This window comes from Apus apus, chromosome Z (assembly GCF_020740795.1).
Source record: "Apus apus isolate bApuApu2 chromosome Z, bApuApu2.pri.cur, whole genome shotgun sequence".
Taxonomy (NCBI): Eukaryota; Metazoa; Chordata; class Aves; order Apodiformes; family Apodidae; genus Apus; species Apus apus.
In genome coordinates this window covers 28,789,223-28,802,195 of record NC_067312.1, presented here as the reverse complement: position 1 = coordinate 28,802,195, position 12,973 = coordinate 28,789,223, and the positions used below count along the sequence as shown (strand labels likewise).

General features: G+C 36.2%; 1 protein-coding gene across 4 annotated transcripts in view; it reads right to left on the bottom strand.

Moving 5' to 3' along the window:
* SMARCA2 (SWI/SNF related, matrix associated, actin dependent regulator of chromatin, subfamily a, member 2) overlaps nucleotides 1-12,973 on the bottom strand; it is a 115,829-nt gene that overhangs the window by 77,520 nt on the left and 25,336 nt on the right. For all 4 annotated transcript variants that reach the window (XM_051642075.1, XM_051642077.1, XM_051642076.1 and 1 more), the window contains 4 exons: nucleotides 10,336-10,665; nucleotides 9,456-9,557; nucleotides 6,979-7,228; nucleotides 187-313 (listed from right to left, as the gene is read on the bottom strand). In XM_051642075.1, coding sequence (XP_051498035.1) covers nucleotides 187-313; nucleotides 6,979-7,228; nucleotides 9,456-9,557; nucleotides 10,336-10,665 — 809 coding nt within the window. The remainder of the gene's footprint in view (nucleotides 1-186; nucleotides 314-6,978; nucleotides 7,229-9,455; nucleotides 9,558-10,335; nucleotides 10,666-12,973) is intronic.

Here is a 12,973-nt window from a genome sequence, read left to right as displayed (position 1 = left end):
AATAAAACTAAACAAAACAAAATCTAAGTTAAAACATCCCTGTGACTTCATTATCAGTCAAGTTTGTTCTCAAGCAATGTCTTCTGTTTAGGCTCAGTGCTCTTTCAAAATCTCTTGCTAGTTTACTCATCACTACACAAACACATTCGATTTCCATGAGAATCTTCCTGAAGCAAAACACATTACCTGGCGCTGGAAATTCAGTAGCCTAAGGGCCTTCAACTCCACTGTAGCTTTGGTTCGCAGATCAGGGGGCAGAGAACCAGGCAAGTTCTCTAGTTCCTGGATTCTATGAGCAATTCGAGCCTGAAGCCTAAGTAAAAAAAAAAATAAAATTGGTAAGACACCAGAAGAAACCAGTAAGTGGTTATCAAAATTACACAGTAAAAATAGGCAATTTGTCTCAGGAATTTATTTGGCTTTTACTGATTGTTTCTGAACTAACAGGCTTTTGTAGAGATAGATATCCTTTTCCTTTGCCAAATCATTAACCCCTTGGCCCTTCTTTTAATTTTGACTAAAAGTACATGCATGACAACAAACTTGGGAATTTTATTTTACTTGTACTATACAGAATTCTGATTTCATTCTTCTTTGATGCATATTGTTTTATACACAGTGTAGTCAGTGATGACACAGACAGAACTTTCTTTAATATCTGGAACTCTACTTGCTCTTTTATTGACAAATGAAAAGTTCATTAGTAAAGTATTCACACTTACAGAGCTGTTACACTGTAAATCAGATTCTATTTCACTCTTTCTTTTGCATCTTTTGCATCTTTCTTTTGCTCCTTTTGCATTCATTTGCAAATTGAAGAGAGAGAGAAAAGAGAATAATGGAGAAGCTAGACAGAACTTGTTTTTTTATTATTTTTTATAGAAAGACAAGATCACAGAGCTAACATTTATGTAGTTTTTGTAGTTTTATCTACAAGCAAGTACTTCTGTGAACTGCAAATTTTGCCAGGCACTAACATAACAGACCCCAAAATTTGTTGTAATCCAAGAGCTGCATATACGTTCAACCGAATCAGTGCCTTCCATTTCCCACATGCTTTAGGGAAAACAAACAAACAAAACAACAAACAATGCATAACAAAAAACAAATACACACCTCACCCCAAAACGAGTCCTCTCCCAAAATCAAAAAACCTAAAGGCGCAGGGACAGGAAGGTGTTTCATATCCCTATACTGCACAGGACTAACAAAATTTCCCTTTACTTTCTCAAAGCACAAAACATCAGATCACAACAGGAAAAGGTGACTGCTGTTGTTTTCTTGCCATGAGGACTTTGGAACTGCCATAAAATGAGAAAGTGAACACCTTCTATAGGGCTTTTTTGCATCCAGTGATAGTTCTTTCCTTGCCCTTTCCCCCCCTTCATCACTCCACAGTATTAGCACAGAGATATGAACTCTTTTATGTGTGACATTTTAGCTTCATGGCTGGAAAGCAGATCACAAATCAGGCAAAGTGGCTTCACCTGATATATGCAGTCAGAACAAAGCAAAATACTAGTATCTCACAGAAACTGCATGCATCATGACTTCCGCTCAATCAGAAAAGCCACTGCAATCACTTGTACGGTTGCAGAGAATATCTTTTCTATAATATTATTTTTTCCTACAACTCCTAAATTTCCTAAAACTATGCATTTTTTATATTACCAAAAGACTTCTGAAGTTCCTGAAACAGCAAAAGAAGAGATAATGCTGAATTACTGCAGAAGAATAACTCCGTGTTCTCAAGAGAGCCAAAAACTGAAGCAAAAGTAGGTTAGTTAACTTTTTTACACAGAATGAAAAGTAAATAACGAACGGGTACTTCCTAGTAAGATAAAGTTCTGTTAAAAGCTACAGACAGGCCCGGAGAAGTTCATTATTTCTTCAGGAAAATTATTATTTCAGAAAATGACACTGGCATATTTTTTTTCTTTCAAGTCTATGTATTACACTAAAAAAGTCCTTATTTTGTACAACTGCACCTTCACTGGGCATTCCACTTATGAAAAAGAAATTTTAGAGCTGCTAAGTATAAAAAATCTTGGTAATTAAGTGGTTTTCTTGGAGACTTGATGTACTATTGCATATCCATACACAAAAGCAGTCAAAATGTTCCAAGAGAAATCACTGATGGGCTCTCTGCCTGTTGCTTATTCACACATGGATATAATCATGCATCATAACTATGATTTACTCCTCTATTTCACTCCTGCAAAAGCTGCTTCTCCTGAAACCATCACCTTAAAAAAATTATAGCCAAATTACAGTTTCACTGACTTCAGTGAAATTTCAGGGGAGCAGTCACAACCTTTGTAATTTCTGTTTTAAGCTGTGAACTTAGTAAGGCAGACGAATACCGAATGTATTTTCCTTTCTTTTTCTTGTTAGCACTGAGTGCTCCTTCTTGTACTATATAAGAGGATGAGCAAAAAACCTAAGCTAGATTCTTCCTATCAGAGCTTATGGTTTTACACAACTAAATGGATGAGACATTTCACAAACATGAAGTAAAATGTTAACTTAGTTATATGCCAGAATTTGCTTATTACTTTAACTCCAGATATAAAAGAGGTCAAAGACCCTGCTGATGTAAAAGTTTACACGGCAGAAATTCAAACTATAGCTAAAGTTGAGTTGGGGTTTCTAGATCTGTCATCTAAATTATTATTAAAACTAAGATTTTAAAAATAAATAAAAAATAAAAAAAAGAAATTACTGCAAAAACAAGAGTTCTGCACTGACCTACAAACAATGACAATTTTACACTTCTTTGTGTGACTACCCTCCTGTCCTGGTTCACTTCATCCTGGCTCAAACCAGGACACCTCCTTTTGTAATCCATCCAGAGGGAAGGAATGGAGAAAAAAAATAAAATCAGTGTTTCTAAGTCAGTACAGATCAAAAAAATTCTCATTGAAACTCTGATCTGTTCTCTATTAAAATAAAGTCCTGGTCAAAAAAGTTTAAATACTAATGGAAATCTAAAGCACACATATGTAAGAATAATGAAAACCAGCAACCATATGGGTTATATCTAAAACAAAAAAAGGGAACATACTTTGAAGTTTTACTTCAGACTACTCTGTAAGTACTAATTACATTGTCTAGTACTACTAACAGTAGTACTAATAGGAGTAGCATTTTCTTGAGTATTCACTACGATTTTTTAAAGAATTTCACCACAGACACCCCAACTCAAGTGAATGCAACAACTACTTGAGGTGTTTCTCACCACAGCCACTTTCTGCTTTCTGAAAAGAATGACTGATACACATGACTGAAAATACTGATATCTACTACGTAAAGAGAATCCAAATAAAAGTTTCCTAAATACTTTTTACAAGCACCTGAAGGCTATAATCTCACTGTTTAAGGGATATATTTAACCTTTGCAGTTCAGCAATTTATCTTCATCCACGCAGAAGGTGGCTAGTGCATCTACACCGAGACCTCTGCAAAAAAAAGTGATGCACACATCTTCCTCATTCACAGGGGTCAAGAGCACAGGTTACAGTTGCACATTCAAACCTGTCTGGCATGGATGCCATGCAGTAAACCAAAGATATATAAGAAGATACTTTGTAGATACAGAAAGAAACCACCAACAATCTACAGGATACTAGGAAGTGTATTTTTTTAATTACCAATGAGAAGGTGGGAAAACACCCTTTGATATAATAGAACAAAATTTAGTAGCTTTAAGAGCTCTATTCAGTGAGATTGAAAAGCAGTACTTTATTTTGAAGAAAGCTTTAAGGAAAGGTTTATAAAAGTATGGTATGAATTTTTCATTCTGGCCAGATTTCAAATAACAAAATTTTAACACATACAAATAATTTAAACTCCTTATATTGATACAAATTTTAAATTTCTAAGGTTCTTTTTATCCACATTTAGCCACACAGAGATTAACAACAATTATTTTATAATCCCAAATCAACATATGCTGCAAATAGCTTCTCAGCACAACTATGTGAATTTGACAGCAACATTAACTCTCCATTTTGTTTCCCTTTTTTATATACACAGGAGCCTTTTTTACAACTAGACCCAAGTTTTTCAGGGAGAAAAAGCAGTTTGCTGATGTTTCATATTCAAAGCTTTTTCAAATCCCATAATATGTTAATAGGTGCATTACTGCTTCTCCATCTGTAATGATCTGTTTAACACATGGTTAATGACTATGAATGCTATGTTGTACTTCTAAGTGCCTATTTGATGAATTGTTTGATGAAACAAACTGCATAACTTTGTAACAACAAGGAAAGGAAACAAGAATTGCTATCACTGAAAAAAAAAGGCAAAACCTAAAGTATTTCTTGTTTACAGTATGTACATGACCCATTAAAAAATGTAAATGTGTATGCAGTAGTGAGAACTTCCCCAAAAATCTGACTTTAGGTGCCTGAGAGGTGTGTATGCAACATGAGAAATGGCCAAACATTTAAATAATTAACTTTTTACTATGTAGCTCTTGAAGTAGCATTTAATTACTGTCTACCCAGCAGCACACTACACACCTTTAGTCTAGAAACACCATGTTCAAGGTCACTGTCATGGTTTAATCCTGGACAGCAACAAAGCACCATGCAAGTGCTCGCTTGCTCCCACCACCCCTGATGGGATGAGGAGAGAATTGCAAGAGTAAAGGCGAGAAAGAAACTCATAGGTTGAGATGAAAACAGTTTAATAATCAAAAAGAAAAAACGTAAGGAAAGAAGAGGGGAAAAAACCCAAAGAGAGAGGAAAAGAAAACCCAAGAAGCAATGCAAATTAAAACAATTGCTCACCACCAAGTGACAAATGCCCAGTCAGACCCTGATCAGTGCGTACCCCTCAGCCCAGTTTTACTGCGGAGCAGGATGATGTCACAGAGTATGCAATATCCCTTTGGCCAGTTGGGGCCAGCTGTCCCGGCTGTGTCCCCTCCCAACTTCCATGCACCCCAGACTACTCTCTGGCAGGGTGGTGTGAGAAAACGAAAGCGCCTTGATGCTGTGTAAGCACTGCTCAGCAAGAACGAAAACATCAGTGTCTTATCAAGACTATTTTCAGCACAAATCTAAAACACAGCCCCATACAAGATACTATGAAGAAACTTAACTCTATCCCAGCCAAAACCAGTACAGTCACTGAATAAGCCTAATCTGTCACTTTCATAAATTCCTAACTTGACTAGATTCAGAGCTTACATTTTCCCACGATAAGGCAGTAAATCAAAATTCTGGCCTTTGGGTCTATCTGTATGTTTGAAATATGAATACTTAAAATACCTACATGATAATTCTGTCTTTTCATGAAAATTAGTAATTCAGTCTTCTAGGTATTTCAAAGTATAATGCTCCTTTATTAAAAGAGTTAAATACTGACAGATCTCAAGAGACAACCGTTTCATAAAGCTTTCGCTAACTTCACTGGTTTCAGGATACAAATGTTTCTGTTAACTTTTTTCTACTACCATTTCATGAAGAAAGCGTGCATATGTCATGTTTATGTATTAAACTTGCCTACAGTAAAACCAGGTATAGCATAATCCAAAGCACAAAAGCCAATAAATTGCTTTATTCAAAGCTTTTATCTGATCTTACTTTTACAGTTTTAAATAACAAAGACTGTCAGAAGTTCTAAGCATTCTGGTAAGCACTGCTCAACATTTTAAAAAAGCCTGGATCACTGTTTGTGTACTACCATAACAAGAAAAAACAAAATTAAAAAAAGCCCTTCTGCTGCAGAGTCCATCGAACTTCCACCTCGCTTATTCTGCCAAGAAGACCAGGGCATTTAGAACCTAAGATATGCTCTATCTGCAACTGTTTCTTCACAAGAGCAAATACAACACTGTTACCTTTTGTCACTCCTTGCTTTCCTCCATTTATGCATACTAAGGCATAATAGTTGGCAGAAATTGTGCAAAGGAAAGACAGGAGGAGTAACAATTTGAAGTTAACTGATGCATAAAAGGTTGTACTACACTGGCCACACAATTCTTGGCTCAGGTTAGTGCTACAATTCTTCACTCAGAGCCATTGTGAAACTGTATAATGTGTTTTCTACAAGATTTCAAAAAAATGTTAGAAAATAGTGCTTGCTCACACTGAAATAGCTATGCCCATTTAGTCCTAAGGTATTAAGGGTAAGACTGACAGAATGACCCCAGCAACATGCCAATAAATTACCTAAATATTATTTCATGCAAAAAGTAAGAACTTTTTCAGGATCCAGACCCAGATTCTGGACATGGCACCACAACCTAAAACACTTCATGGTGTTTTACCTTCATAAAGTGAAAGCCATTTGATTTGATTGGTAAATTAAATATAAATTATCCATGTCAACTCTGTTTTGCCCATGATGGTAATTGCTGAATGATCTCTCCCTGTCCTTATCTCAAACCACCAGCCTTGCGTTATATTTTCTATTCCCTGTCCAGCTGAGTTGGGGAGTGATAAAGTAGCTTTGGTGGGCACCTGGTGTCCAGCCAGGGCCAATCCTCCACACAGTATTTGCAGCATCCAAGTAACATACTAATCCAGCAGAGTCCTTGAGCCTGTTTTAAACTTACCTGGTTTGCCAGTGTGCCTTACTATTTCACAGTTCATAGCCTGAGGCAGACTTAAATCAGTTTGGTTTGACATTTTTGTACCTCTCTCTCTGGCAACTCAGTTTGTACTATTGTCAGTACTGTAGTTACAGAATCATTCTGGTTGGAAAAGATCTATAAAATCATTTGAGTCCAACCGTAACATAACTCTACCAACCACTAACTTTACCAAGTCCAGTGCTTAAACATGTTCCTAAGCATGACATCTCTATGTCTTTAAAACATCTCCAGGAATGGAGATGTTCAACCATCTCCTTGGGCAGCCTACTCCAGTGATTAATTACCCTTTCAGTTAATTGCAAGTAGTTTCAGTTGAGAAAGTGGAAAACAACACTCCACATACACATTTGAGTCTTGTTATTCACTTTTACCTGTATTCACGTTCTTGGAGTATTTCAACAGGATCCAGTCCTTGTGGCTTCTGGATAGGGCTGATGCGATTCTGCTTTTGCTGCAGCTGAACTATGGGAGAAGGCTGTCCAGGTGGTGGCTGTGGTACAGATGGCCCAGGCATGGCGGCAGCAGGCTGGGCAGCAGGAGGGGCAGGAGAAGGCCTCCCACTAGGAGGCGGCGCAGGAAGCTTTTGCTGCGTATTGGAGACACTCATATCTGGGGCTTGGCCTGAATCATAAGAAGTACTTATTTGGAACGCAGCAAGAAAATCAAGACAGTTTCTGAAGACAGAGTGTGAAGCTAAGATAGACATTCAAAATTACCATGAAGAGCACTCTGAGACAGACTACACTCCATATTTAAAAACATACTAAAATGCAACTATACCATACATTGCAGGAAGTGGTCCAAAGAAAAGCAAAACACCCGAAACTTTATGATGAGTGTAATTTTTTTTCCTATTCCTGCTGCCTTTTAATTCTACAATCAGAAGCAGTAAAACATTCATAGAACTGAATTTGTGCAAGTGTAAGACCTAATTCTGCTTCTTGTTCACTATCCTTCCACCACTTAGAAGAAGGCATCTATAATCACAGCCTCACAACCAACACAAGTAGGTCTGCTTTTAGAGCTCTATCAGAACTAGACAGCCATACTGAAATTTCTACAACTCTATTTAGAGCTATCAAATACCAGTAGTCTTTGTTTTGCTACCATCTCCTATTAATTGTATTTAAGTATTTCAAACACCAGGAATTTGATTACTGTTTTATCTTATAGCATCCTAATGATTTTGAAAATTAACACCTCAAATAACATAAAAACAGCATGTGCCATTTATAGACACTAAGGGTCACAGATTTCAGTATGTCATTATGCCAACAAGTCACCTCCACATTCAGATGTTCAAACACTGACCCTGACAATAGACACTGCAATAATAAAGATGTCACTTAATTGCCTGAGGAGTCATAGCCATTAAATGTTAGGAAAACCAACTGCAAAGTACACCTGAAATTGTGAACTCCATCTTAATTCAAACACAACATCCTGTCATCTAGATTAAAAGCTTCCTTCAGAGATCACCACTTGTGATTCACACATCTGAATCAAACTCCAGAAAATGGACTTAAGCATAAGCTGTAGATTCTGTATTTAGCAACATTGCATTTCATCTTGCAAAAAAAACTGAAAGAAAGCAAGCAAGCCCACCAAAAAGCCTCTGTGTAGTCTCAGTTTTCAGAGAATCATGCAAATTGAACTGCAAAACAAAGACTACCGCAAACTACTGCATAATTAACGAAAAAGAAATTTAAAGAAATAAGCATCATCTTTAAAAATACATAAAATAAAACCTCCAGATGTAGCAAGGACAGAATTTTTTTTTCTTATGAAAAAAACAGCAACAAAAAAAGAGATAAAGTAAGCAGCTTGTAGTTAAACAGGACAGACATATTAATAGGACATATTGGATAATTTGGATAAAACTATCCATCTAGCAATTCTGTACAGCTGCCAGCATTTTTTAGTAGCAGTAGTTGAGCTTGGTAAAGTCATACAGCCTCAGAAGAAACGTGTTTTGCCCTCTTTATTGACCTGTTTAAAATTTAAGTATTCATGGGAAGTATCCCAATAAAACCAATTCTACATCTGATTACATACCAGTATTTAATTTTCTTTTTATATTGTCCTAAGTAGCTGACTAATGACGGAGAATTTTTTAATGACATCAACTATTACGGAGTCATCTCTGCTATCACATTTACCCACAAGCAACAACTTAGAATAACATTTCTACAGTATGAGATGACTGTGTTATTTGCACACCTGTAATATTGTGTCTATTCTTAAATCTCTCTAAAAAAAACCCCAAACATTATATAATACTAGGGACTTGTAATTCTTTTTAATACTTCTTCTACTCTACTTACAAATAAAATCAACCTGTAAACCCAAATCTGAATTATTTGGTTCATAACCTTCTTACCATTCAGGGGAAAAAAAATTACATTGTTCATTGATCTCAAAGACTACACTGAACTTTCAAAGTAATCCAATTATTAAAAAAAAAAAAAAAGCCTAATTCTACCATGGTTTGAAAACTTTTGTTTACACTAGCAAACACTATAGTTGAAAGACAAGCTTGCTGCAATTAAACATGCTCAAAATGTAACTTACTAAGTAGATTTTATGGGTGTCTCTCAGGCAACTTGCACATTTCATTCTGACTGTAAAAAGCTGTTTCAATTTTGTGAAGTCTAGTCATTCATGGATAAATGCATGGTTAGACACTCTGATTCAAGTCCTAGGCACGCTGAAGGTTACAGTTTTTCTGCATGCCTTTTTACCTTCCTTTTTTTTTTTTCCCCCCTGCCTGTGTCCCCCAAACTCTACCCCACACTGCTTAATCATAACTCTGCATGATACATGGAATTAGATTTATAGGCCATTATACCTTCAGTCCAAGTTTTAGGGGTAATGGCAGCTGTATGTCCAGGCACACCTGGAGCAGGCCCTGGTCCAGCTGCAGCACCACTCATTGTATGTAACCCAATACCTGCAATTTGAAAGAGTAAAGAAACTTACTACAATACACAGGATTTCCATTTATTAAAAAATCACTCTGCTTTCCAGCATGCCAGTCTATTCCGACAAGCAGTACTTGTCTTCATTATATATGGATTTAAGTAGATTTTATTGTAAAAAAATATGTGTAATCAAGCATATTAAAATCTTGCCTCCTAAAAATACCTTACTCAGTAGCAAAGTCACATTGACTATAAGGAAGAGACCAGTGAAAAATCATTAATAAAAACAAAATAGTATCATCTTAACCCTTGATTTCTAACACAAACTCAGTAATGGAAATGTTCAGAAACTAACAGGTGTGAGGTGTTTAATGTACCAGTTTTCTTAGGACCAAAATGTCCTTGCTTACTGCACTGTACATTGTTAATCTTAGGAGAAAAAATTGCAACATTTTTAATTTATTTTTGTGCATCGCGACAGGAGACTGAAAATTCACTCCAAGAAAAACAGTAAAATTGCGATCAGTAAAGTATAATTAACATTCAAAAAATGTCAAGCATAATCAGGACTGACACAGTACTGCACAGTGAAATCACTTTCAGTTTTAATAATGGATTAATAATTATTATTATTATTATTAATGTGGTTTACGCACTCACTCGAGCTGAAAACTAAAGACTGTTGTTCACTTAGATGCCAGGCTACAGTCCCAAATTATAGTCCTGCACAGCACTCGTTTCTTAATTTTCCACAGGTAGAACTTCAAGAATTACCTGCAAAATGACACAAGGCCCAGATTCACTTACCAGACTGTCTATTGAAAGCACTGGGAGGCTGCTGCTGTTGAATGCCAGGTAGGGTCCTCTTGCCCTGAACAGCAAGCTGGAGGTTTTCTGGTAAAGGCTGACCTCTGGCTAACATTTTGTATGCCAGGATCTGAGCCCGCAGCTGATGCAGCTGTACAGGGCTGAAAGGGGAAGGACCTCTGTTAGGTTGATTCATAACTTGTGGGTCTCCTGGAATGATGGGTCCTTGTTGGCTGGGAGTCATTTGGGGTGGAGTTGGACCTCCTCCAGACATTGGACTGGACACATGCTCTGGCGCTCCTAGTGGAGATGGGTGTGGAGACATATAACCTAGAACAGGTAAGAGCATCACAAAATCATCTCTCTGGTTAGTCAAATCTACATTCAGTTAGATTTCTTTAACAGCACATGGAGTATAAAAACATTTCTCAAGTCAGGATAGCTGTAGTATTTCCGCAAGAACAAAAGTGCAATCAGAATTTCCTTGGGATATCTATATAGCCTCATCAGCTATTATTTAAGAACTATGATTATATATAGCCAAATAACTTCCAAAAATAACAATTACCCTCACATACAAAGTAAGACAAACTAAAACACGAAATACACTACAGAAGCATCAGGATACAGTATTGTTTCACTAGAATGTTGGACAAATATTTCACTGTAGAACACATGAAGTGAACTATATCTATTTTACAGCTTAATATAAAAAATTTATTTTATGCACATAGATCAAGGAATACCCATTCACTGATAGAGGCCTTCTTTGCCCAAACTTGCCAACATTAAAAAATTGAAATAGATAATATTAAATTTCTATGCAATTGCTTTTTAATTTATACAGATTAACAGTTTTAGTCAGACAAAGTATGTTCAATACCTTTTAACCATCTGGGTGGTGTTCAAGAAATTGGAACACCAACTGCAAGCACAAAAACCATGTTCTGAAGAAGATGCTGAAGACTGTGCTGCCCTACATACAAGCACAGTTCCTAAGAGTGTTTTATCTTATTACAATAACACTTAAAAATGCAGCAGTTTCAAGTTCAAATTTTAATTACATTTAATATGTATTTCCTTGAGCTTCATAATGCATCCATGAAAAGACACAGCATAGAATTTTGGTGAAATTTCCAAGAATAAGTAGGATTTCTGAAAAAAATACGAGGAGTGATCCTTCAGGTAATGCACAACAGAGAACTAGGTTTTAAACATGTCCACCAAAAGTGAAAAAAGGTAATAATACTTACCCACTTCACTCTATTATTGTGGAGCACAAGTAATGTCCTTACCAATTTGAAAAGTCAAAAAAAACCCCCACAAATAAATAAATAAATAAATAAACCCCAAGACATCTGGCTTGTTTCCGTACTCTTTAGCAAGGCACATAACACTGAACTCCTAAGTTCATGACACAGTATATGGTTCTGTGACAGCAAATCTACTCTTCTCCCACTGATCTGACACTTTAAAGTGAAACAACATCAATTTCATCTATACATAGTCCAGGTCAAAGAAGCAAATAGTTTTGCCCTCACTTTAGCTTCACTGTTTTTACTGATCCTTTTACTGGGTAGCATAGGCAAAATCTCAAAGTAGTCCCAACTTCTCTGGGATGACAGCAGCTGTAAGTCACTAGAACTTAAATAAGTTGACAGGTGAGAGTCCTAAAGAATTGAAAGTCCATCAATCATGATGTCTGGGGATGAAAATATTCCACAATAAATTAAAGGTTGTAAACGTCTGAGATAAAGGGCAATCAAGAGAGGAACTCAGCTCTTTTATAAAAGGAAAAGAAGGTAGAAGTACAGTAGGGAAAAAATGGTTTTGAGATGTGAAAAGACCAGATAAGAAGACAGAAACAGACTTAGTTTGACAATAATGACAGGAAAAGAAAAAGAACCTAGTGAGAATAAGAAATAAAATAAGAACATAAGAGTAAGAGAAAAATAGGGAAGTGAAGTAAGGAGTTCAAGTAAAGGGGAGAAAGCGACCTTAAAAACTTATAGTTACTGAAATTATTTACTAAGTCAATATAAAACCCGTTTATACACCCACTGATGGTGATAAAAAGTTATGATAAATCACTGTAAGTTTATTCCACTTATTCATTGCCTTCCACTCACTTTTTTTTTTGTTTTAATTAAAGAGGGGAAGCTACAAATCCCTCTTGCTTACCACACTGCTTTAAAAAAAAAAAACTATGCCACAACAAAAATAAAAATATGCAACTTTATTATTGTTTGATACTACAAAATGGGGCTTATTGCAATGTTTCCTCATTACTGTTACATTTCTAAAGCTCATAATTTACTTTAAATAGCACCTACTTTGATTTACACTGTTTTCAAAACTGCCTCAGAAAGGTTTGCTTCCTCCCTCAAGTTACATTGTTCAGGTTATATATTCCTTAATCACTGGTAATATTTTAGACCCAAACCACACGGGGACTATAAAAATCTGAAACTCTAGTGTAAGATACTGACCTCTTGCTTTGAGTCCTAACAGTTGCAGCTTCAAGTCTGTGACTATGTTTTGCAGAGAGTAGTTTTTAGAAAGGAGGCTTTTTTTGAGTTTTCTAGATATAGTTACACTTTCTCACTCCCTCGAAGTCCTCAGCATTAGGATTCTTGGC